Raw genomic sequence first — 27,543 nt, forward strand, 5'->3', positions numbered from 1 at the left:
CCCAGTCAGAGCAGGGATCTGAACTTGATCTAACATCTCTGGAGAGACCTGAAAATAGCTGTGCAGCAACGCTCCCCATCCAACCTGACAGAGCTTGAGAGGATCTGCAGAGAAGAATGGGAGAAACTCCCCAAATACAGATGTGCTACGCTTGTAGCGTCCTACCCAAGAAGACTCAATGCTAAAGTCGCTGTCAAAGGTGCTTCAACAAAGTATTGAGTAAAGGGACTGAATCCTTATGTAAATGTAATATTTCCATATATTTAATTTTTTATTTGCTAATTTTAAATTTTCAAAAAAACTGTTTTTGCTTTGTCATTATGGGGTATTGTGTGTAGATTGATGAGGGGAAAAAACAATGTAATACATTTTTGAATAAGACTGTAACGTAACTCAATATGGAAAAAGTAAAGGGGTCTGAATACTTTCCGAAGGCAGTGTACATGCAGTATGCTACAGCAGAAAAGACAAAGGCACTTACTTTGATAGGAACGCACACATGTCCAAAGTCCAACAACAATGAAGGCAATGCGGGTGCCAGCCAGAAAATGTGCCAGGGGGAAAAGTTTACAACATGAAGGGATATAGAGTGCGGCCACAGTCATCTAGAGTATTTTCCAAAAGCACGTAAGGAATACGATATGTAGCACACCAATAAGGTAGCAGGTAGCCTAGAGATTAAGCGTTGGGCCAGAAACCAACAGGTCACTGGTTTGAATCCCTGAGCCGAAGAGGTGAAAGGCACTTAACTGTAATTGCTCCTGTAAGTTGCTCTGAAGAGTGTCTGCTGAAATGACCCAAAAAATATAAAACACCATCTCTATCTAATAGAGGAGGTAATAATCAGATGTTTATATGAAAAAAAAACTAATTCCAACTGCATTATCTTTTTTTATCTTATCTTTCTATCCTACCCATTGTTCGTATTAGCATTTGACTTGAGCTTCTCACGTATCCCCTGCTAGCGGTGAAGTCCTGTAGACATTCAAATCTCTGCAGAGCAGGAGACTGCTCCCTCAAATGGTTTACTTTCCCTTCATGAATTTTACTGAGAGATTTGTCTGGGGTTGGCTGATAGGGGTGCAACCGCTGCAGTGTATAATCGACTCAATCATTAGCTTTCTGAGTATAGATATTGAAGTTTGTTTATGCCTCGTCTTTGTCTCCCTGGTGTTTTTACATGGAGTCGGGACACAGGTGGATTACATAAGACAAGAACAATGGATCCAGACTCATCCATTAACTGAAAAACAAGTTGTTTCGTGCAACAGCCCTCTGCGACTTTAACCTTTTTCACGCGAGTTCCTAATATCTCTAACGGTCGCCCCAGCGTGAGTTTTTTTATGAGCAGGATGTCAGAATATACTCACTGTTCCATGTGATTGTTACACAACAGGACAGTTAACCCACGCTGCCTTCAAACCAAGGCACGCTGCCTGCTAATTATCTATAGGCTATGTTTCAACTTGTCCATTTCAAATAATTTTATTTTGAAACAACATTGTGTTCCACCTCCTCATTAATTCACATAGAAGTAGCCCATTTCACTGTTGCGGACTATTTATGTTTGAGGCTTTACTGAGCCAGACAAACTTCTCTCTTCGACAAGAGCCAAAGCACTTCCCCAGTGTTTCCCCAGATCAAGTATGTAGACATTTGTGCATCTCTAGTCAGGGGGCCTTGCACAAACTAGAGCATATTCCTCTCATTCTCTACAGAGCAGAGCCAGATGCACATCACGTTGTGTCAGAGCCTGCTCTCACAAGCTTCTGTTTGAGGATTGATTAAATGAAGTCCCTGTAGATGCCTTGTGGGAGCGAAACAACATCCAATCCCTATTATCATAGTAAACTCTGTGGAGGTCTGCACATCGGCCCCAGAGCATGCTGCGGCTGCCACTGCCTCCAGTGTGCAGCCTATGTTAATCTTGCCAACCAAGACAGAGAAAGGGAAAGAGGGAACGAGGGAAAAGACCACGGCTGCATATTTGCGGGTGGACAATCCAGCTGATTGAACTTACCACCCCTATACTTACTATCTCTCGCACACACACAAACACACACACACAAACACACACACACACACACAAACACACACACACAAACACACACATATGCACCACCACCACCACTGCTGGTTCTCTAAGCAGGGTAGATCAGGAGTCGTTTATAAAGCTGGTTGCTGTGGTAACCATATTTGCCCTCTTCTCAATCCAACCGCTCCTCTAATGCTTTGTCCTCACGCCATCACTTCCATTCGGATGCTCTTCCATCAGTGGCGTATCGCAGGTTCGAGCAAGAGTAGAGAGAAAATGTGCAGAATTATAGCTAATCTCAGGCTATTTTACATATTTTGCTATGAGGCTGAGAGAAAATGTTGCTGTTCATAGCTCAGGGATTCTTGAAAGTGGGGACAGTCTCAAACAAATGTATACAAATATTTGTCTTAATATTAGAAACATTTGAAATATATATTTTGATAGACCAAAGTATCAGCTATCACACCATGTAAAGGAGCAACCTCCTAATTATTATATATTTTCTTTCATAAAATGCAACTAACTGGATTTATGTCAACTCTGTCAGACACCATAAAAGGCATTTCATTTTTACAATTATTGTCCAACAAGTGTTTAAAGGCCTTGATTGTTTAATTCTAACATTATATTATTCAAATATGTAATACAAATCTCCAAACGTCTTTTTGTTTGGTTTCATAGCACTATAAAATGTTCCAGGGCTAATTTCGTTAGCATTTTGGGATGTAATTCTAGATTTAGAACATAAAACAACATTTAAAAAGCAAACACTGTCCCTTAGTTCTAGCACAGTAAATACTTCTATTGTTTAAGCATATGTTGCAGAACAGTGATTAAAATATTTGTTATATTGACCAATACATTTTGACAGTGACAGAGTTGACAACAGATACTCAGAACATACATATTTTTGCCTCTAAAAATAAAAGTTTAATTCAAACATTTATAAAATATGGAAATTTATTCATTTGAAAATCCCCAATAAAAACATAGCTGAAGTTAGACACAAATTTTACGGAGTTGACAAAAATAGCATTTTTCTTCTTCATTCAAGGTGTACACACAGGAGTTGCTTTGACTCTTAAACCTAATTAAATGTAACATAGTTGTACCGAAATTCATATTCTATCAGGCAGATGGAGCTGATTCCAATGTCGTTTGTTTAAATCTATCAAAAGTAGAGAACTTTGTTGCACTACATGTATTGAGGACATGAATAAGAAATCACAGAGGGCTATTGTCACGCTCGTCGAAATGAATGGACCAAGGCGCAGCGTGCGTAGAGTTCCACATATTTTAATTAATCGAAACTCACCAAACAAAAATAATCAAGCACAAACGAAATGTGAAGCTAATGGCGTGCACACAGGCAACTAACCAAAAAAACAAGATCCCACTAACTAAAGGTGGAAAAAAGGCTGCCTAAGTATGATCCCCAGTCAGAGACAACGATAGACAGCTGCCTCTGATTGGGAACCATACCCGGCCAACAAAGAAATAGAAAAACTAGAATGCCCACCCAAATCACACCCGACCTAACCAAATAGAGAATTTAAAAGGCTCTCTAAGGTCAGGGCATGACAGCTATTGCAATAAACTACATAAGATATTTTTTCAGTTAATATCCATTATCGGCAGTTTTTAGAATTTTAAACACTTTTTGGGGATTTAAAATTGGGATCCTTTGCTCCGGACAAGGGCATTTCTGGGCATAGAGCAGACATGGAAATTAATAATATTGAAAGTATTACAAATATTTTTCCTTATAAAATTCCCCTAAAAATACATTGAAGATCAAATAATGCAACAAAATCATTTATTTCACAAATAAAAATAGAGTTTCCCCGCCGGACAAGGATTGTCTCAGCTTTCAAGCATATCTGAGCTATTTTCCTGGTATTCTACACATTTTGTCATGATGCTGAGAGAAAATGTTGCACTTTCAAAGTACATTTCCTTTAGTTCTAAACATTTATTTTATGGCTTATGATGTGTTCACATGCTATCTGGGGGGCCCGACCTCTGGGGGCACCCCAACCAAAAAACCTAAACGTAAAGATTGGGGCCCCCAAAGATCATGGGCTCCTGCCTTGGGAGGCTACGGGAGTTTGTGCCTCGCAAGTGTCTTTCACTCACACCAGTGCGATCTCTACCAAAGCAATTTCTTAAGTGTACATTGCAAGTCTATCTAGTAATACATTTATAATAACACATTGCGGTTATCGTGTAACCTTGTCAGAATTTTCGAGCATTCAAAGGGTAAGGGGAAAGCACAACTCAGCATTGAGAAAGCCCATCCTGAATGCCCATCTCAAATGACACACATGCATCATATGTCGTATTCTACGCTCATAGACTATAATGCATATTTGGACATGCATATGACTGTATGTAGCGGCTTTTGCAAGTGCTAAGGTAAGTCAATCAACAGTGTTTTCATTGGAGCTATTGTTAAACCACTGACGGTACTGTTTGAAAAACAGTACTCCTATGAACATGTTTATCTTGTCTGACTCTGCACACATGTACTGTATAAAATGTAGACACATGATCAGTTGGTCACAGGGGATGGTCAGTGTTCTCCTGTGTTAACAGTGAATGATCATAGTGTCATAGGTAGCATGTATCTGTGCAATGGTGTTTCTTCTTGTTCAGTGGGATAACTATACATCCCTCCATTGTATCTTTATTTCATTCTCTCACTTCTTCACGTCTTCTTCAGTTTCGAGTCTGCAGACTCAGGTTATGTCAGGTTTGTTCCTCAAAAGGGAGGGAGTCATTTTAACATGGGGTTGGGGTTCTTGACGACTTGATAGAGGAACATTTCCTTTGTGTGTGTGGGATTGGTAAGGTCATACAACTGACCTGGATAACATTATGAATGTGTTTGTTGCTACAATAAATCACAACATGTTTACACAAAGTTTATAATCAAATATAAAATCAAATCAGAGTTTATTTCTCACATGTACCGGATACAGCAGGTGTAAACAGTATAGTGAAATACATGCAATGTCTTCCTCAACAGGTTGGTTATACTAAGTCATATAAAGAAATACACACGAGAAAAAATAAAGTACACATGAAAATAGAATAAATACACACGAGAATATACACTTTATATGACAAGGTCAGTATCAGTACCAATCAATGAAAGTGATACTGGTGTCAGTTGTGTAATCAGGGTTAAAGTGACAGCAGGATACAGTGTAAAATACTTGAGCGTGTTTCATTGCTAACAATCTATATGATTTATTTAATCAATTTAAAAGTATCTGTTTCAACCTCTATTCCACTGAGATTTGTATTGCTTGTTATGGAGAAGTTGGACCAGTCTTGTTTTGTGTAAGCTTGTGGTTATACATCAGTGGGTGCTTCAGAAGACATTGATACATGTATGCTGTATTATAGTTAATAGCTATAGTCACAGCTACTGACACACAGCAGAGGAAAACAGAACATAAAAATAAACTCCAAAACTACCTCTGATGCTCAGGTCTCTTCTACCTGTCCTCATTCTCTGGGTGCGTCCCAAATGGCACCCTATTCTCTTTATAGTACACTACTATTGACCAGAACCCTATGGGCCCTGGTCAAAAGTAGTGCACTATAAAGGGAATAAGGTGCCATTTGGGACACAATCCATGTCTGTTTCTCTGCACTATACCATGTAGATAGTTCAGGCGTCACATCAGGAGTGATGTGAAGGCTGGAGCTGTGGACTTGTGTGGCTCCCTCCCTGATGACTTGTTTTTCCTGTTGTTCCATGGCTCTGTATTATTTCATGACTGTCATATAAAACAACCTTCACAACCATCTCCTAGGCCAATCCTCACCTGAAGCCTTGGAACCTTGCACTGTGTTTGGGTCGAGGGGGGGTGGACTGTGATGTACTGTAACAGTCAAAATAATGCCTGGGTATTTAGCCCTCTGTGAGGTTTGTTTTCTTACTATGTGCACATAATACTGTCCTGTCATCTCCATAAAGAAATCACTCAAACAATGAAAGTAAAGGAAATCAATCATTGTTCAATGCAGCGTTTCTCTATGACTGTTGTTGTAATGTGTGGGTATTTTGATGGAATCCTTTCCATGCACAGAAAACATGTTTTGAAGCTTACAGTAGCCTACGGTGCACATGCTATGTGTATGTGTACTCAGACACAACATAGTGGAAAGCTGTTGTTGCGTTGAATTAGTTAGAGCAGGTTTTTTTCCAAAGAGTATGCCTGCCAGTTGATGTCAGTTGGCAGACGTTCAGTAATTCAGGGTTGGTGTAGCGTATCCAATGACTGCAGACGTCATTATAATAGCTCTATACACAACAACACATTGACCCAGTTTGTTTGATGATATTGCCTTGATTAAATTCCTATTTGATTTGTGTTTCACATACAGCACTGTGCTCTGTTGTCCCATTTCATCTGCTGTGACCACTAGGGTCACTACACTCCAACCTGGATGGAAGCCAGTGTATCTGATTCTGAACGTCCTCTCTGTCATCTCTCAAGCCAGATGTCTTCAGTGTGACTTGATGTGTTCATTGTTCTTTCTCCAAGGTTTAATTTCGAAGAGGAGACGCCGACGACCAACTTCGATACCTTCCCGGCGGCCATTCTCACCGTCTTCCAGGTACACCCTGTCTCTACTTCTGTCCTTTTATTTAACCAACTTTCCCTTTGGAGCTCTTTCCTTTGGAATGTTGGACTAGTTGAAAGAATTGTGTGTTGAACAAAGATAGTTTGTAATTAGTGGAATGTAGTGGTCTGCTCTTTGTTCCTAAATTACTAATCTTTCTATTAGCCTGTGTTAGACTTTTGAAAGTCATAACGGCTGAACTTTTGATGCTGCAGTGTAACTCAATATTTTGTTAATTTATTATGAATTATGAATAATTTGCGTATTCTTCATCTCTCTATGATCAACGTCAGATTCTGACTGGCGAGGATTGGAATGCAGTAATGTATCATGGCATTGAGTCTCAGGGGGGCGTGCGGCGGGGAATGTTCTCCTCGGTCTACTTCATCGTCCTCACACTCTTTGGAAACTGTATCCTCTCTGATTCTAAGTCGTGCCATTGCAAGGATATCAGAGATTTTATCTGCATGAAGCATTTATGGAGTGAAATAGAAATATCTCATGTCATGAAAAAACACTGGAGAGAAGTGCTGCAATGAGAGCTGTACATTTTGAACATTTATTTCTGGGGGGGGCATGCTCCCGGACCCCCCTAGAAGGGTTCCCCCAGTGAATTCTGAGTTTGAGTGATACTGTAACCCTTTTTAATGGCATGCCATCTAGTCTGTTGCTGATGGTCAAAGTGTTTGGTTGCAATGTACCATGGCTTAGCCGTGAAAGCCACTACTGTTGTGTCAAGTTTTTTCCTGAGCTTAGTTCCAACCAGACACTCTCCTGAACGTATTTTTGGCTATCGCCGTCGACAACCTCGCCAATGCACAGGAGCTCACCAAGGTAAGGCTGAGGAACGCAAGGAACCATGTCCTACCCTGGGAACCTTTTCTGTTTTTTTTCTGAATTAAATGACCGTTGGTTACCCATCCCTTCTGGTTTATTGGTCCAGGATGAGGAGAAGCAGGAGGAAGAAGCCAATAAGAAGCTGGCCCTGCAGAAGGCCATGGAGGTGAAGGAGGTCAGCCCCATGTCAGCAGCCAACATCTCCATCGCTGTGTAAGTCTAATGTTCCAGTCCCCCCTGCGCTCTCCAAACATGGTCTCTTCCTTCCGTGTTCCCTCCCATTCTGACATCAGCCTGTCGTTATACTGTGAAGAATCAGATATAGCTTGTTCTGCCCTTTGTCAATGTGCTGTTGATGTTGGTGTCTTGGCTCTGAACACTGTCTCTCAAAGTAGCTCTGTTGTGGTATTGCCTCTGTCCATGTGTATTCTCCTAACTACATGATTGACATGTCTACGGGGCGGAAGGTAGCCTATTGGTAAAGAGCGCTGGGTCAGTAACTGAAACATCGCTGGTTCAAATCCCGGAGCCGACTAGGTGAAAAATCTGTCTGTTAACCCAACTGCTCCTGTAAGTCGCTCTGGATCAAAGTGTCTCCTAAATGACGAAACTGTAAACTTCTGTGTATATGTTTCTATCTACGTGTGTGCTTTGACTACGATCCTTCTCTTTCCCCCGTCTATGGCAATATCCCCCCAATTGCGTTGTAATGTTGGTCATGATTGCCTTACAGAACTGGGAGCCCCTCTGTTATCCTCCTCCCATACTGAGGTGGAAGAGGTGACACAGACAATGTCTCAATTGGCACCCTATTCCCTATATGTGCCATGTAGTATACATCACCAATTAGATATTGACAGGAGTGGATGCTTGATCTGAAACTGATCTCCAATCAGCATTCGTTTCCTCGGCCTTTCGCTCTCATTTAGTGAACATCGATATGACTGAGTCATCTACTAGAGTCTGATGGAGTCAGTCAGAACATTGTCAACATCAACAATCTCCTATAACCTAGTTATTGTATCTAACCACATAGCCATGCCCTCTCACCACTGGTATTGGCTTTAGGACTAATTCATCACTTGGCATTAAGGATGCCATTATGCATTAGGTAAGAGATGAGCTTGGCCCTCTATTGATAACATAACGAATATTGACAAAACATTTTGACGATCAATAAGTCATTGGTTTGTACATGACCATGCATCAGTAATGTCAGTCTCAGCCCAGGTGGGACACATGGTTTATTAGATGGATATGACATGGCCTCTGTGTCCTGACTGTGACCACAATGATGCAGACCCTCAGAGCAGGAATGCTGATCAGTTTTGTCTTTAAGATCATAATGGATAAGATTATATGGATAGGAGGGACCTGATCCTAGATCAGCACTCCTACTCGGAGACACATTGTGGATACGGGCCCAGGTCAGAATGGTGGTTAGTTTAAGAAACCAAATCATTAAAAATAATTAATCATTTATCTCTCAATGACAGATGAGCATCTGACCAAATTAAGACAGATTTTAGTTCTAGGTAAACCGAGAATAATAATAAATAAGCACATTTAGATTGACAGTAGCCTACTGTATAAACCCTGATGATTACTTTTGAAGATGCATTTGCCATTATATACTGTAGCAGATTACATTAAGTATCAGATTACATACTGTAACAGATTACATACTGTATCAGACTACATACTGTATCAGATTACATACTGTATCAGACTACATACTGTATCAGACTACATACTGTATCAGATTACATACTGTATCCGATTACATACTGTATCCGAAAACATACTGTAACAGACTACATAATGTAACAGACTACATAATGTAACAGATTACATTCTGTAGCAGATTGCATTATATACATTTAGATTTTTGTAAAGTAGAATGATTAAACCTTAACGTTGTTCATTTGTTAGTCTATTTCAAAGCTGTGTTGATACGGGCCATTTCTGAGAGAATGTTTTATTTTAGATATCTGCATAATGTGCAATTTTACTAAGCTTTTTACTCTTGGTGAAGTGAATGCATAAACATATGTTATTCAAAAAAGTAATCATGATGTTTTTAATGAAGACCATTGTCTGTGTGATTGAAAAGTTCACTCTAACTTTTGAAAGGCTTTGTAAACCCATTGTGTATTGAACTTTGTAAATCCACTTTGATGCCATTTCTCTCATTACGTTGACTTGTGTTATTTCTTCAGAATGTTTTCAATTTGATGTCTTTGGTAACACTTCAGTGAAGGGGTTTAGTATCTATTTTTAATATTTGCCCCAATATCTGCTTCTATTCCACCCCTGGTAGTCACGTGAGCGCAGTATGTAACAATGTGTGGTGTACAGTACTACAACGTAGGGTATTACAGGACTACAAACTATCTATACTGTATAGTGTACACTACTCCCACTGCTGAAGTGTTAACCACTACTGTAGTTGTAGCTCTGTTAGACTAGTCCTTTATGGTCGTGGAGGGGACAGGTGGACAGACAGACACTTTAGGGAGGAGTTTGACTGACGTCCACCTCTCCCCGCCACATCATTTTGGCTTGTCTTATCCTTTCTCTCGTTTATTTGTCTTTTTGTTTTATTTCTGCATGTGCAGTTTTGTAAAGCAAAATCGAGATGTACTCTCTCGCAGCTCGTCCGTCTCCAGCGTACATTCACCGTGAGTTTTTGCTCTCTGTTAAAATATTCTCACCCCCTACTCTTCTCCTCCCCCATCTCCTGCCACAAACCTGCCTCCCTCTGCTCCCCCGTTTGCCTTGCTCCTTCTCTTCTTTCCCCTCCTTCCAATTCTGACACCCCCTCTTCCTCACCCCATCCACTTCTCCATCTCTCCTTCAGCCTCATGCTCCACCTAGCTTTCCCAATCTGTCTATTCATCACTCTCTCCATGAGTCCTCTCAGTGTTGAGATATGCTTGAAACTGGAGAATCCACTGGTGGCTCACTGGTGGCTGTCACTATAGAGTGAGATTTAAAATAATGACACATCATATTTGTTGAAGTTAAGGCAAAAGAGAGAGTGTGTATGTGCGTACGTGCGCGCGCACGTGTGTGTGTGTGTGTAAACGCTTGTGTGTGTAATGCATGCGTGTAAATGCGTGTTTGTAAATGTGTGCATGTGTGTAAATGTGTGTGTGTATTTCTGAATATTGGATATGTAATTGTGCATAGCGCCAGGTTTCGTCTGCACTGTGTTGATGCCTGAAGTGATGAGAGTATAACCTGAGCTTTAGAGTGAATCATTTCTATATAAATATATAATGTCCTTGTGCTCAGTCAATTCCCCAGGCACTTTGGCAGTTTTACAGCTTATGTTTTTTTATGCCCCGGTTTCTCTTTCAACACACTATGAGTGAGGGCCAAACTATATAGTACAGTAGCCAAGTGGTAGTCTGCCATACTAGAATTGAATTGGTGACTTAGCCTTACCTGACACTTCGTTATCATTTGTTACCAATTAGTAACAACACCTATTTCTAAATGTTGTGGTGTGGTGATGATGGTGCTAGTCTCTCTCTCTCTGTGTGTGTGTGTGTGTGTGTGTGTGTGTGTGTGTGTGTGTGTGTGTGTGTGTGTGTGTGTGTGTGTGTGTGTGTGTGTGTGTGTGTGTGTGTGTGCGTGTGTGCGAGGGAGACAGAGTTTGTGCGTGTGTGTGTGAGAGAGAGTTTGTGTGTGTGAGAGAGAGAGTTTGTGTGTGTGAGAGAGAGTTTGTGTGTTTGTGTGTGTGAGAGTTTGTGTGTGTGTGTGTATTTTTTCTTGTTCACTGTGATTTACCTCTCATAACAAGAGCACACATTTCACTAACATATCTGTTTCTGGCCGATATGTCTCTCTTACTGTACTTGCCTATGCCTTGCATACTCTGTTTGCCTGTCTGTCTGTTGCTTGTTTGTCTGTCTTACTATGCTTACTTTTGTCTGTTTTATCTACTCCCCCGCCCATCGAGTCTTGAGGTACAGGTGACACCAAGGGGGCAACTTTACTAGTCATACATACATACATAGGTCTGCATGTACATTCATTCTGTACACACAGATTCATATAGTCAACCACATCTAAAAACACATCTACATAGAAAGCATCATTGAAATGATTGCTTAGGATCATGATTTGTTCATATCGTGATGATGCCATAGAAATCCTGTTAGATTTCTAGAGGGGCTATGTCATAAACCCTCAACGTTCCTGAATGGCATGAACATGGCAGCCATTGTGGTGAGGGAGAAATCCAAAGCAGTTGAATTGGAATAAATGGCAGGAGAGGCACAGGGGATGCATCTCCCGCTTTTATTTACTTAAGTAAGGCATCTGATATATCAGAAATTGTGTAATAGAATTGTCAAATAATTATAAAAAGTTTACACAGGTTCTCTGTGTAAATAGCCTCTAAAATATATATGTTTGTTTTCTTTTAAAGCTGTGAGTGTTATAATATTATACAATATCAGTACTTTATTAATTTACATTTTGTCTAAGTCCTATAATCAACTGATGTCAACCAGTGTTTGGCTGTGGGTTGACTGCATTGTTTGCATGGAATGTCGGCTGCGGGATATTGGCAGTTAATTACAAAAATGATTGGAATCATTCCACCTAAACTGGCTGGCTAGCTAGCTAACAAACATACTGTGCAGATAATCTTCAAATTCATTGTTTTACTCAATATCTTATCACAGCACTGGTTGGCCGCCAGCTTACCAACTCAATTACCAAAACCTTTTTTATCCTTAACAACAAGGTTCATGTCCATTCTTGTTTTCAAATTCCACATTCTATGGATGTTACCATATCCCATGGCAGAAGAAACACAAAGGGTTACTTGAAATCTATAATTTCTCTCCCATCTCCACACTAACCACTAGATTTTGGCCTTGGTATTAAAGGAAAGATTCACCCATTTCGAATGTTATATTGTTTTTGTACATCTCTAAATGATGTTCTATCGATTCCCGGGGTTTTCAAGTGTATGTAAGCTATTGCCATTCAAGCATGCAGAAATATAGCCGGTATGATGAGTTTTGCATAATATGATGCTAAATGTATCACACTGGCTGTGACAATTAGCGTTTTTAAAGTTGTATATCTTGAAAACCTGATTGCTGACATGCACAACATGTTGGGACTGTGTCAACAGTGGACTACTGAAACAAATACCAAAAGATACGTTTTTGAGTGGATTATCCCTTTAACGTTACTTAAAACCAGACCCATTTTCCTGTTCTCTGTGTGTATTCAAGTGTTCCAGTCTGTCAGGCAAGATAGCTCACCTTTCAGAGAAATAAAGTAACTAGAAAGTCAACATGTGAGGTATTTTTGGATGCTGGTGGTAGGGGGTGGAGATGACAGCTTGCAGACCCATTATGCAGGTCAGTACTGGCTGCTCACAATACTGGAGAATTGTCATCCTTAACTGTTTCCCTCCATAGTAGTAACTCACATGAATGAAGCAGGAAGCATACGCAAGGAGAAAATGACATCACTCATGCAACCCATCACATGTTCTCACATGCCTGTTAGGCCTCACAGAAAAGCATCACTATGGCAACCGTGGTCCCTCAGACATGGCCATGGCTGCATTCCAAATGGCACCCTATTCCAAAGTCGACTACTTTTGACCAGGGCTCTGGCCAAAAGTAGTGCACTATATAAGGCTTAGGGTGTCATTTCAGACGCAGCCCATTGTGCACCTGTAGAGGGTTTGGGTGAGCATGTTTAAACTTCACAAATGACAGGTTTCCCTCCCCTTCCCTGTCCATCCACCCTGCAGTAAGGAGCAGCAGAGAGCCAATAAGATGATGTCGGTGTGGGAGCAGCGCACCAACCAGCTGCGTCAAAACAACTTGAGGGCCAGCTCAGAGGCTCTGTTCAATGAGCTGGACCCAGAGGAACGACTGCGTGTCTCCTCCGCCCTCCACCTGCGCCCCGATATGAAGACCCACAACGACCGCCCCCTAGTGGTGGAGCCAGGCAATGGGGACAAACCACGACCCCCCAAGGAGGACAGAGATGGAGCAGACCCCCAGCAAGAGGGAGGAGACCCCCACGGCCCACAACTCCGCAAGCACCACCGTCACCGGGAGAGGAATGGGGAGAACGGGGAGAGCAGGCATCACACCCACCACAGCCGCAGTAGGGACCACTACCACCCAGACGGGCCCCGGCCCAAAGAAGGAAAGGTGGAGAGGAGCCATAGTCGAGAGGGGGGCCAGGGCCACAGGCACCATCACCAGGCTGGATCCCCGGAGGAAGGGGTGAACGGAGGGGGGGAGGAGAGGGAGCACCGCCACCACCACTCCCACAGACAGCCCCGAGAGGAGAACGGGGCCCTGGCTAACGGGGCCAGAGTGGAGAGGAAGGGCCGGGGCCACAAGGAGGGGAATGGAGAGGGGAACGGAGAGAGGAGGAGATACCGCTCCCACATGGTCAGGGCCCAGTCAACTCTGGATGGAGAGGAGTGCAGAGAGAATGGAAAGAGAGATGGAGACAGGGACCAGGGACACAGGTGAGTGACCAGCGCATTCTCAATGTGCTTTAGTGACCTCTTTTTACTATTGTCATGTCATCACCACAGAGCTTCACTGGACGCTCAAGGGGAGAGCCTGGCCACCAGCCCTGTGCAGCCTCCTGCAGGTCTGCAGGCCGCAGAGAAGCAAGAGGATGCAGACAACCAGAAGAACAGCCACAGAGCCAGCCAGGCAGGCCTCAACAGCAATACTGTCCACATCCCTGTCACCATCACCGCCCCGCCCAGAGAGACCACCATCATACCCAGTCAGTATCCCAGTCATTACCTCTGTCTGTACCCCAGTCAGTATCCCAATCTGTACTCCAGTCTGTACCCCAGTCTGTACCCCAGTCAGTACGTCAGTCAGTACCCCAGTCAGTACCCCCGTCAGTACCCTCGTCAGTACCCCAGTCAGTACCCTAATCAGTACCCATCAGTATCCCTGTCAGTATCCCCGTCAGTAATCCAGTCAGTACCTCAGTATGTACCTCGGTCAGTACCTCAGTCAGTACCTCAGTCAGTACCCCAGTTTGTACCCCAGTCAGTATCCCAGTCTGTACCCCAGTCTGTACCCCCGGCAGTACCCCAGTCAGTATCCCAGTCAGTATCCCAGTTTGTACTCCAGTCTGTACCCCAGTCAGTACCCCAGTCAGTATCCCAGTCTGTACTCCAGTCTGTACCCCAGTCTGTACCCCAGTCAGTACCCCCGCCAGTATCCCAGTCAGTATCCCAGTCAGTACCCCAGTCTGTACCCCAGTCTGTACCCCAGTCAGTACCTCAGTCGGTACCTCAGTCTGTACCTCAGTCTGTACCTTAGCCAGTACCCCCGTCAGTACCCCGTCAGTACCCCATCAGTATTCCAGTCTGTACCTCAGTCTGTAACTCGGTCTGTACCTCAGGCAGTACCTCAGTCTGTGTCCCAGTCAGTACCTCAGTCTGTACCTCAGTCAGTACCCCAGTCTGTACCTCAGTCAGTACCTCAGTCAGTACCCCAGGCACTATACCAGTCTGTACCCCGGTCAGTACCCCGGTCTGTACCCCAGCCAGTATCCCCGTCAGTAATCCAGTCTGTACCTCAGTCTGTACCTCAGTCTGTACCTCAGTCAGTACCTCAGTCAGTACCCCCGTCAGTACCCCGTCAGTATTCCAGTCTGTACCTCAGTCTGTAACACAGTCAGTACCTCAGGCAGTACCTCAGTCAGTACCTCTCTCAGTACCTCAGTCAGTATCTCCTTCTGTACCTCAGTCAGTACCCCAGTCAGTGCCACACTGTGTTATGCTCCTGTTAGGCATGGGCTGCAGGGGAAACACTTCAGTCAATATCTCTCTTTCTCTTTCTCTCTCTTTCTCTCTCTCTCTCTCTCTCTCTCTCTCTATCTGATAGTGAATAACATAGACTGTGAGAGCCTCCCCCTGAACGAGGAGAAGAAGAACTTAGAGGAGGATGAGGAGGAGCTGAAGAACGGCCCCAAACACATTCTACCCTACAGCTCCATGTTTGTGTTCGGGCAGACCAACCCGTAAGTCAGGCCCTGAGACATCGAACCTGCTGGCTCTAATTGATCTTGCTCATATATGTGCAGTATAACAGTGATAGTTCTACCTATAAAGGCAGTAAGACTTTTTCTGCATTACTGTATTGAGTCCAACTCAGTGTTCTGTTAGCGTTTTGGGAGGGTATGTTGAGTGAACTCAGCAAGATGACCTGTGCTTTGCTGTTCAGGGTGCGTCGGCTGTGTCACTACGTGGTGAACCTGCGTTACTTTGAGATGTGTATCCTGTCGGTCATCACCATGAGCAGCATAGCCCTGGCTGCTGAAGACCCTGTGCAGGCCAATGCACCCCGCAATAACGTGAGTCCTGCAAGTGCACACACACACACAGGCCTGCACACAGGCGGGCACGCACACAGGCGGGCACACACACACACACACTGGGCTGCTGGGTTTTGGGGTCCTTTACAAGTACAGAGGCCTGAGGAGCAGTCCCTACTAGCGCTAAAGGAATTTGGACTTAAATTGCCTCCAAATTCCACAACCCCCTCTGGTCCTCATTCCAACTGACTGACTAACTGACTGACTAGCTGATTCATTAGGCCTGATTGAGCTGACAGAAGCTTCTAGAATTTCTGTTAATATCACCTGACAGTTAGACTGTGTGAGAGTGCACAGTATTTCTGTAAAGTATTTTTGAGTTCATTTGGGTCTTCAAAAAGACAGGCTTAACTTATTAGCATTCTAGTGAAGGGCTCAGCTGGAATAAACATGAGCTGAGTGCTGCTAAGGCTATTGCCTGCTTTTTTGATTTAGATTTATTAGGATTCACATTAGTCGTTGCCAATGGCGACAGCTAGTCTTACAGGGGTCTGACACGTAACGGAAAAAGACATTACAGACCAAATATTTTACAATTTACATACGTTTCAAAACATGAACGTGTAGTGTGTCTGCATCTATCAGTTCCACGTACGTGCCAGTACATACACACAGCAAGTAGGTCACATGGGGGAGCGGCGTTGTGCCGCGAGGTCTTGCTTTATTTGTTTTCTGAAACCAGGTTTGCTGTTCACTTGCGCATTTGTGTCTTGGGGAAGAGTAAAGAAGACAGGCTGTGTGACTTCTGACAGACGGTTCAATCGTTTCTCACCGTCATATGTCCTCTTGCAGGTGCTCAAGTATCTGGACTACGTCTTCACGGGAGTGTTCACCTTTGAGATGGTGATTAAGGTGAGAGGTCAATGTCATGCTGGGGAACGTGTTGCAAATGGACATTGGACAGTTTCCTCAGTTTGAATAGCATACACAGAGGTACTCTCTTAGGTTGCAGCTCAAAATAACTGCACTGCAACGCTGCCTCAAGTTGGAAGGGAGATGTCTGGTTCCTTTTTAAGTACTACATCCAATATCAGGGCTCTTTACTGGAGTGGTAATGTTCATCCCTTGGACACTTATACTGTTTCAGAGGGTGAGATTGCAAACTGTTAGTACTAGTAGTTTAATGTGGATCGTCTTCCCCGTATATTCTATCATCTTCGACTCTGTGTGTAGATGATAGACCTGGGACTGCTCCTCCATCCTGGTTCTTACTTCCGCGACCTGTGGAACATCCTGGACTTTATCGTGGTCAGTGGAGCTCTGGTGGCGTTCGCCTGCTCGTAAGTACACACTTTGACGTACTGTATGTTCCTCTGGCACCTGTAGAAGGGCTTAAAGTGGCAATCTGTGATTCCGAAAACAACAACGTCAGTCACCTCACCATTTGTTTTGGTAAACAGCTGAGGGACGGGGGCTGGAGAAATGTAACCTCTCAAATTCGAAGACGGAAACATGGATGCAAGGACTGTTTTAAAACTATACAGTGTTTGTTTACAATTGGATTGTTTACAAACAATCGAGTAAAACAAGTTGATATTGTGGATTATGGTAGGGTAAGACAGTTGAACAAGGCTCATGAGACAGGTCGGGTGGCGCAGTGGTCCAAGGCACTGCATCGCAGTGCTAGCTGTGCCACCAGAGATTCTGGTGGCCCATGGGGCGGCGCACAATTGGCCCAGCGTCGTCCGGGTCAGGGAGGGTTTGGCCAGCAAGGATATCCTTGTCGCGCACTAGCGACTCCTGTGTCGGGCCGGGCGCAGTGCACGCTGACCAGGTCGCCAGGTGTACGGTGTTTCCTCCGACACATTGGTGCGGCTGGCTTCCGGGTTGGATGTGCATTGTGTCAAGAAGCAGTGCGGCTAGGTTGGGTTGTGTTTCGGAGGACGCATGGCTCTCGACCTTCGCCTCTCCCGAGTCCGTACGGGAGTTGCAGAGATGAGACAAGACTGTAACTACTACCAATTGGATACCATGAAATTGGGAAGAAAAAAGGGGTAATTTAAAAATAAAAATAATAATACAATTAAAAAATCTCATGAGACATTTATAAGTTATATTCTTCAAGAATGAATGGCTATATATCATTAATTTACAGTATTATTACTGTTTCAAGGCCTGTTTCAGCCAACAGCACCTCTCCCCTACAGTGTGCTCGACAGATTCCCCCCTCACAGTCACACACTGGCTCCCCCTGCTGGCGCACTTACAAATCAAATCAAATCAAACTTTATTTGTCACATGCGCCAAATAAAACGAGTATAGACCTTACCGTGAAATGCTTACTTACAAGCCCTTAACCAACAGTGCAGTCCAAGAAGAGTTAAGAAAATATTTACCAAATAAACTAAAGTAAAAAATAAGAAGAAGTAACAAAATAAAATAACAATAACGAGGCTTTATACAGGGGGTACCAGTACCGAGTCAGTGTGCAGCGGTACAGGTTAGTTGAGGTAACTTGTACATGTAGGTAGGGGTGAAGTGACTATGCATAGATATTAAACAGAGAGTAGCAGCAGTGTACAAAACAAATGGAGGGGGGGTCAATGTAAATAGTCCGGTGGCCATTTGATTAACAAACATGCCTGTGTTAAAGTCTCTCACTCAAGGCCCAAAAGATTCCCCCAAACATTCTCCAAAGCCAACCTCTCTGTACACCTCTCAGGGGCTCCAAACTCCATTGCCTGTGATTATTGTGTCTCTTCTCTTAGCCTATCATAACCCCCTCCTATTGTGTGTGATTTGAGCAATGAGCGTGAGGTTGATCTGGGGAGAGGGGCACCGTGGGTTCCTCATAGTGCTAATGTACAGCTGTTCCTCTCTCCCTCCCTGGGGAACTGAGACGGAAAGTCATCAGGTGCTTCTATGGCAAGTAACACACACACACACACACACACACACACACACACACACACACACACACACACACACACACACACACACACACACACACACACACACACACACACACACACACACACACACACACACACACACAAAGACAATATAGGAAGGTGAAAACCAGTCTTTTCAAGCATGCCGACCAGCCATCTGCGTCTCTGGAGTGAAAGGAAATGGTGGTTTCTCTGCCAGCTCCTTCAGTTGTTTTACACCCAGTGTAACGTCACGATGGGGCTAATGTGTAATAACCTCTGAAGTAGCAAATTGTACCACATCTGTATTTCTGTTGTTTATCTTCTCTATCCTTCTAGCCTCTTCTCTCTTTTTTCCGGGCAGTAGCCTACTGTGTTTTGATGGGTTCCTCTGTGGTTTTCTGTGTCGCTGACTCTGTCTCTTTCCCCTTTCTTTCAAACTGTCCCTCTGTCTTTCTCTTTTGTGGCTTGGATTGCTTTCAGGAGCTTCATGGGGTAATGCCTTTGTGATTGCCTGCTTTCTTGCTTGTCCCTGTCTGTGGCGTCTTTCTTGCCCGGTTACTTGTCTGTCTGTCTTTCACTGCCTGTCCAGTGTATACTGTAGGTATGTAGCGTAGCATGACTGTAGCCAGCAGCCTCACTCTCATTGCTCAGTCCATTTGCTTAACTAGCCTATATATCTATAGATTCACAGTCATTATATGTATATTGTATATGTATATGTATATATATGTATATATGTATATTGTTCTGTTTATTTGCATATGTTCATTGATTTACTCTCCCATTTAAAATTCACACGGTCTCATCATTGAAAGGATATTTTTGCATGGAACAGTAGGTGCGTTTGTGTGTGCGGTCACTGTATGTGTGTGTGAATGGCTGTCTATATGTTCATACATCCAAGTGTGTGTGTGTGTGTGTGTGTGTGTGTGTGTGTGTGTGTGTGTGTGTGTGTGTGTGTGTGTGTGTGTGTGTGTGTGTGTGTGTGTGTGTGTGTGTGTGTGTGTGTGTGTGTGTGTGTGTGTGTGCTTGTGCATGGTAGTTGTTGTCCCATAATGCTGGCTCAGTATGGTATATATGTGTTCCTCTCCTGGTACTGTGGAATGCTGGGTAGCTGATTGGGAGGTTATCTGGATGATATACTTTCCCTCCCTAGCCTCCATCTCTGAGCTGCTCACTTCCCTGGCAGACAGACAGAGGGATAGATGGCACTCTCAGATGTGTCTTTTGTCGAACGTCATGTATTCTCTTCCTTGATGCCATCTCACTGTAAAATCTCCTGTCAGAAAAAAATAATAATCCCAAATGGCACCCTATTCCCTATATAGTGCACTTATTTTGAAAAGGTCCCATATGGCTCTGGTCAAAGGTAGTGCACTATGTATGGTTTAATTTAGGACGCACCCTGGGTCTTCTTGTCAGAAACAGAAGATAGACAGCCAAAACCCCCTACAGCTGTAATTTTCAGATCAGTCTGAAGGTTTCTTCTCTTTTTTGCTCTTGACTTGAAGTGAGTTAAATGCTTCCGTTTGCTTGTCATTATTTGTCTCTTACTGATGTGTTTCAATGTTCAGTATTACGTCATAAAGCTAACTAGCTCCAGACACTATATCGCCTCCTCTCTTCAACAGCGTTATTAATACTGTCTTAAAGTGGCTTAAAGTGTTTATTTTTCTTAGTGTTTCTGTATATTTCTGCCTTTTTCTTTGTCTTCATGAAGCAGCCATAATTTCTGTGCTTTCCGTTTGTTCTATGTGGCTTTGTGACGTGTTTGTGTGTGTTCTGTTTATTATTGTTTTCTCTTCATCAGATCGCAACAAAGTGTGGCCAGGTGGGGACCAACACTCTCTCTTATTGACCCCTGACCCCAAAGCCCCATCCTCCCAAAACCTTCCCCATCAACCTCCCCCATCGCGTTCCAATGCTCTCACTCTCTGTCCTGCACTGGGCAGGATACCCGTCCCCCCCTCTTACCCTCTCTGTGAACCAAGACTCTTCCCAATAGCTTTCAGAAGACAATCACTAATCATATTAAACTCCGTCTCTTGTTGCCATTGTGTGCCGACATGCTAAAGTAAAGAACGGTTATACAACGCCAACATACCCAAGAATTACAGTAAATCAAGTCAATATTAACAAACGGTGTCATCAGAAAGTCACATTTCACATACAAACATCCTTACCTCATCAGCATCATCATAAATAGCGAAATAATTAGTGAGAAGGGCAGATCAGGGAGGGTGAATTTTGTTTCCCCTTCTTGTTTGGCGTTGGGTGGAAACAACAGAAAGAGCAGAAGGTTGGGAATAATACCCACTGAGAGGCAGATGATTGGAAGACAGATACCCCCATCCGTAAACAGGAACTGCTGCGCGCTCTCTTTCGGAAAGGGCCAGCTGAGAACGCTGTAGTCACAGTGACCGAGGATAATCAGGGATGATCTGAGCTACTTTGATGTGAACACACACACACATCCGTCCTTTCAGCCCACGGCTCTTCTGAACGCTATTGGGGTACGGTTCACTCGCCATCTAGACGTGTTGAGACCCTGGACTGATGCTGGCGGGGGTTGACTTACCAGATTGCATGCCAGGGTAACCAGGTCTTCAGAGCATGACTGTTGCATGCCAGTGTATTAGACCTAAAGCTCCCATTGGATAAGAAAAAGTCAACACGCCCAATCTGTGTGGAACCATGCTTCTGTTTCTTTTCTCTTTACTGAGGTATATTTTGTCCACGGAATTCAAATAGACTACGTCATTATTGCCTCGGTCCTCCCTTGAGATATGTGCATGTACTGTATAGCTCCAGCTGATCTGCCAATCTTCCGACTGATGTCAGTGTGGGATTTATTCAAAGGTGTGAGGTGTGTACTTTAGTTCAGTATGTATCTCAAGTCATGAGTCCAAACTGTATAGTGGAATACATTGCACGGCGAGAGGGCGGAAAGAGGGCGCCAGCAGAGTCATGGACAGGTTACACATTTCTACAGAGTCCTTTTTTTGAGCCTCTCATCAGTCCCCCTTGACCCCCCCCCCCCCCCCGGTGTGAGCGGAGAGAGAGGAGGGGGAAAGGGAATTAGGGGGGAGAGATGGACCCTACAGAGCTCTCTACAGATGAGTGCGGTGCCCCAGGGCTTATCAACCTGCTGAGGAGATGTGACCGGAAAACACACACCAACAAACACGCTCACACACACACGCATACACGAACACATTCAGAAGAATGTAAACTCATAATAAACACACACAAGGAAGGCCACACAAAGAAGCACGTAAACATAAAGCTCACGTAAATACTTAATAACATTTCTGGTTTTCCCTCCTGAGTTTTTCCTGAATGTGGTTCTTTTCGAGACTCAATGTACAGAATGTATGTTGAGAGTATGGACATTATGTATTGATATTTGTTGCTTAGCCTGCTGCATGCATTTTTACTAAACAGTACATTTTAAATAGTGTGTAGGACGATTAGTACACAGTATGTAGTTTTAGTAAGTAGAAGTCAAGACAGATTCCGGACACGGCCGGTGTCGGTAGATTACTGTATTGACTCCACATTCACTGTCATTGACCAATGTCCTTCTGGCTCCTGAGGACAGTACAGTATATTGTCGCTAACAGGTTCTAAATCATTTCTATTTAACCCGCCACTGTAGCAAGCACAGCTCCAATGGCTAGGACAGAACTGGTTCCTGCAAAGAAGCGTGTCCCTGATCAGGACTTGCTTCTTTGTGTCTTTTTCTACAACTGTGTATGTCTGTGTTATTCCACAGAAATACCAGTGGATAGTGGATCGTAGTCCTTCGTCCTGTTATGTGATTGTTCCCTGTATAGAAACCCTTTGAATTGCTCTTGAAATGTGATTTACTGTCCTACCCTGTGTTGCTAGGTACAGTATGTTTCTGTAGAATAAGCCCTCTACTCACATGCATGTATTTTACTAACTACTGTACTCTAATGTACTCTACTGTACTCTACTAACTACGGAGTATACCTCACTACAACCTGCGGGGATGGAAGGACATTTGATACATGTGTGCCTTAAAGAGAATGAGTGAAGAGAGAGATATTACTAAATATTGTGTGTGTGGGTGTGTGTGCGTGCGTGCGTGTGTGTGCGTGCGTGTGTGTGCGCTTTCTGTGTGTGCGACAGAACAGAAGGTAAGGTAGTGGTGAGAGCCTGTGGTCAAGAGCAGAATCTTCTCCTTCGTTCACTAACTGTGGGCTTGCTCTGTGCAGAGGAACTAAAGGCAAGGACATCAACACCATCAAGTCCCTCAGGGTGCTGCGAGTCCTGAGGCCCCTGAAGACCATTAAACGACTGCCCAAGCTCAAGGTGACTACATCTGCCACCCGTCACCTCCTCTCTGGCAGAGCAGAGAAGCCGCCTCCATGACCGGTTGACACGTTGCACACACCCACAAACACGCACACACGCATACAAACGCTGCAGCGGCAGACAGTGGATTCCCGAAATCGCAAGTGATTGTATGAGAGATAAGTTAATGGGAGAGGATGGCGTGATGTCATGACTGATATCCCCAGTGTCTATCTTCATATACCAGTTTATCATCCTCCACCCGGCGACTGTTTTTATGTGACAAATGAGAAAAATGCAAATCCGTCTCTCTCTCATCAGGACCCCAGCTCCAGCTCTGATATTGTCTGAACCAGACTAGACCAAAGTAATTGATGTGTGGAAAGGTAGTTGATCAGACAAAGGTCATGGATCGAACCAAAGACCGCAGCAAATCCTATGAATTGATGGGTGATTGAGATGATTGAGATTGATCAGTGTTGGCAGGGAGATAAGCCCACTACTCTCTAGCTCTGGTCCAGGGCATTACGTGCCGCTTGCTGATGCTGAAGGCTCAGTGCTGAAGGCTCAGTGCTGAAGGCTCAGCATCAGCAAGCTGCACATAATGCCCTGGACCAGAGCTAACCACTCTCATACAGTTAGATACTTGGACAGTGGCATTTGTGACAGGTTGGTCGCAGAGCAGCTCTGTGAGTTACTGTCTTATTCATCCCCAGCTGATACATATTCATTGGGCAGATTGCATACCTGCCATGACATCAAACCGCAAACTGATCAAGAGTGCTGTGAAGGGACTGTGTGTGTGTGTGTGTGTGTGTGTGTGTGTGTGTGTGTGTGTGTGTGTGTGTGTGTGTGTGTGTGTGTGTGTGTGTGTGTGTGTGTGTGTGTGTGTGTGTGTGTGTGTGTGTGTGTGTGTGTGTGTGTGTGTGTGTGTGTGCGTATGCGTGTGCGGCCGGGTGTTTACATGCATGTCAATGTGAGTTTGAGTGATTGTGTGTGTTTGTCTTCCCCTTCAGGCTGTGTTTGACTGCGTGGTCAACTCTCTGAAGAACGTGCTCAACATCCTCATTGTCTACATGCTCTTCATGTTCATCTTCGCTGTGATCGCTGTGCAGCTGTTCAAGGGCAAGTTCTTCTACTGCACCGACGAGTCTAAAAGTCTGGAGAAGGACTGCAGGTACATTACAGACACTCTTACAGTACTGACATGGACTGGTATTGGATATGAACCCTTGCTAAATAGATACAGTACCAGTCAAAAGTTTGGACACAACTACTCATTACAGGGTTTTTCTTGATTTGTACCATTTTCTACATTGTAGAATAATAGTGAAGACGTCAAAACTATGAAATAACACATATGGAACCATGTAGTAGAAAGAGATTCAAGGCATACCTGTTAATTGAAATGCATTCCAGGTGACTATCTCATGAAGCTGGTTGAGAGAATGCCAAGCGTGTGCAAAGCTGTCATCAAGGCAAAGGGTGACTACTTTGAAGAATCTCAACTATAAAATACATTTAGATTTGTTTAACACTTTTTTGGTTACTACATGAATACATATGTGTTATTTCATAGTTTTGATGTCTTCACTATTATTCTACAGTGTAGAAAATAGTAAAAATAAAAAATAAAAAACTTTTGACTGGTACTGTAGCTTGAGCCAATTCACCTACAATATTCTAATACAATATTGTGCTACTCTCTCTTTTTTGCTTTCTCTCTCTCTTTTCTCTCTTTCTCCTTTCTCTCGCTTTCTTTTTCTCTCCCTCCCTCCCTCTCTCCGGCATTCATCAGGGGTAAGTTTCTGGACTATGACCGTGATGACGTGGCTGCCCAGGATCGTGAGTGGAGAAAGTACGAGTTCCATTATGATAATGTGCTCTGGGCCTTCCTCACCCTCTTCACCGTCTCCACCGGGGAGGGCTGGCCAATGTGAGTAGCCCACGCCTCACACCAGCCAATAAGCTGCAGAGAGTGGCTCAGGCCAGCCAATTACTGGAAAGAACCCAGTCACATAATCACAGGCTAGCCAATCACCTACACATCACCTACTCACATAACCACAGGGTAGCCAGTCAGCTTCCCGGGCAGACGAGAGGGTTCCAACGGGGTCCATCAACCCCTATTGAACGTACAGAGTGTCCTTTACAAGACGAGCATCCCATTTGACATCCATTTCAAAGGCCAAAGTGCCAATGATATGGGTTAAATAAATGCTCTCAGAGGGATGCTAGGTGGGGTGAGCTCCAGTGGGAGGTGTGTGTATACAGTGGGGAGAACAAGTATTTGATACACTGCCGATTTTGCAGGTTTTCCTACTTACAAAGCATGTAGAGGTCTGTAATTTTTATCATAGGTACACTTCAACTATGAGAGACGGAATCTAAAACAAAAATCCAGAAAATCACATTGTATGATTTTTAAGTAATTAATTTGCATTTTATTGCATGACATAAGTATTTGATACATCAGAAAAGCAGAACTTAATATTTGGTACAGAAACTTTTGTTTGCAATTACAGAGATCATACGTTTCCTGTAGTTCTTGACTAGGTTTGCACACACTGCAGCATGGATTTTGGCCCACTCCTCCCTACAGATCTTCTCCAGATCCTTCAGGTTTCGGGGCTGTCGCTGGGCAATACGGACTTTCAGCTCCCTCCAAAGATTTTCTATTGGGTTCAGGTCTGGAGACTGGCTAGGCCACTCCAGGACCTTGAGATGCTTCTTACGGAGCCACTCCTTAGTTGCCATGGCTGTGTGCTTCGTGTCGTTGTCATGCTGGAAGACCCAGCCACGACCCATCTTCAATGCTCTTACTGAGGGAAGGAGGTTGTTGGCCAAGATCTCGCGATACATGGCCCCATCCATCCTCCCCTCAATACGGTGCAGTCGTCCTGTCCCCTTTGCAGAAAAGCATCCCCAAAGAATGATGTTTCCACCTCCATGCTTCACGGTTGGGATGGTGTTCTTGGGGTTGTACTCATACTTCTTCTTCCTCCAAACACGGCGAGTGGAGTTAGACCAAAAAGCTCTATTTTTGTCTCATCAGACCACATGACCTTCTCCCATTCCTCCTCTGGATCATCCAGATGGTCATTGGCAAACTTCAGACAGGCCTGGACATGCACTGGCTTAAGCAGGGGGACCTTGCGTGCGCTGCAGGATTTTAATCCATGACGGCGTAGTGTGTTACTAATGGTTTTCTTTGAGACTGTGGTCCCAGCTCTCTTCAGGTCATTGACCAGGTCCTGCCGTGTAGTTCTGGGCTGATCCCTCACCTTCCTCATGATCATTGATGCCCCACGAGGTGAAATCTTGCATGGAGCCCCAGACCGAGGGTGATTGACCGTCATCTTGAACTTCTTCCATTTTCTAATAATTGCGCCAACAGTTGTTTCCTTCTCACCAAGCTGCTTGCCTATTGTCCTGTAGCCCATCCCAGCCTTGTGCAGGTCTACAATTTTATCCCTGATGTCCTTACACAGCTCTCTGGTCTTGGCCATTGTGGAGAGGTTGGAATCTGTTTGATTGTGTGTGGACAGGTGTCTTTTATACAGGTAACGAGTTCAAACAGGTGCAGTTAATACAGGTAATGAGTGGAGAACAGGAGGGCTTCTTAAAGAAAAACTAACAGGTCTGTGAGAGCCGGAATTCTTACTGGTTGGTAGGTGATCAAATACTTATGTCATGCAATAAAATGCAAATTAATTATTTAAAAATCATACAATGTGATTTTCTGGATTTTTGTTTTAGATTCCGTCTCTCACAGTTGAAGTGTACCTATGATAAAAATTACAGACCTCTACATGCTTTGTAAGTAGGAAAACCTGCAAAATCGGCAGTGTATCAAATACTTGTTCTCCCCACTGTATATGTGTGTATGTGTGTGTGTGTGTGTATGTGTGTGTTTCTGATTGTGTGCATCCTTGCATGAGTTAATGTTCAGGAGAAGACAGCGCTAGTCAGAGATACAGTATGTCCCTCATCATTACCCTGATTTATATGGCATGTAGAATCTTCACGGTGTTGGAGTGTCTTATGTGCTCTCGTCAGCTAGTCAGTCATTTTTCATTGCTCTCTCTCTCCCCCTCTGTCGTTCTCTCTTTCTCTTTCCACATCATTAATCCCAAGTAATAATGCAGGGCTACACGGTATAAGTTATGTAAAATGAGTTAACTAGCTGTTAGATTAATCCTTAAATCAAAATGGCTGTATTCCCTGTAACCCAGCGACTAGGGCTTGAGAAGGAATAGCATATCTCTTCACTGTAAACCCCATTACTCAAAACCTTTGTGGAAACCCGTTGCACTACAATATCAGAGTGCAGGTACAGATATTTTGTAACTCAATATGTTTTAGTTACATAAACATGTCACATAATCAATATTTTCAAGCTGTTGCTACTTAATAGATATATCTTCTAAACTTCAT

The 27,543-nt window shown here is 43.8% G+C and overlaps 1 protein-coding gene across 1 annotated transcript in view; it reads left to right on the forward strand.

The window, feature by feature from the left end:
* LOC139552211 (voltage-dependent N-type calcium channel subunit alpha-1B-like) overlaps positions 1–27,543 on the forward strand; it is a 132,103-nt gene that overhangs the window by 56,812 nt on the left and 47,748 nt on the right. The window contains exons 10-23 of the mRNA XM_071363715.1: positions 6,598–6,670; positions 6,970–7,087; positions 7,443–7,510; positions 7,620–7,726; positions 10,132–10,194; positions 13,302–14,036; positions 14,106–14,305; positions 15,424–15,559; positions 15,763–15,892; positions 16,706–16,765; positions 17,087–17,193; positions 23,028–23,124; positions 24,123–24,283; positions 24,905–25,042. Of these exons, the coding sequence (XP_071219816.1) occupies positions 6,598–6,670; positions 6,970–7,087; positions 7,443–7,510; positions 7,620–7,726; positions 10,132–10,194; positions 13,302–14,036; positions 14,106–14,305; positions 15,424–15,559; positions 15,763–15,892; positions 16,706–16,765; positions 17,087–17,193; positions 23,028–23,124; positions 24,123–24,283; positions 24,905–25,042 (2,193 nt within the window). The remainder of the gene's footprint in view (positions 1–6,597; positions 6,671–6,969; positions 7,088–7,442; positions 7,511–7,619; positions 7,727–10,131; positions 10,195–13,301; positions 14,037–14,105; positions 14,306–15,423; positions 15,560–15,762; positions 15,893–16,705; positions 16,766–17,086; positions 17,194–23,027; positions 23,125–24,122; positions 24,284–24,904; positions 25,043–27,543) is intronic.

The sequence above is a fragment of the Salvelinus alpinus genome, chromosome 24, assembly GCF_045679555.1.
Source record: "Salvelinus alpinus chromosome 24, SLU_Salpinus.1, whole genome shotgun sequence".
NCBI lineage: Eukaryota > Metazoa > Chordata > Actinopteri > Salmoniformes > Salmonidae > Salvelinus > Salvelinus alpinus.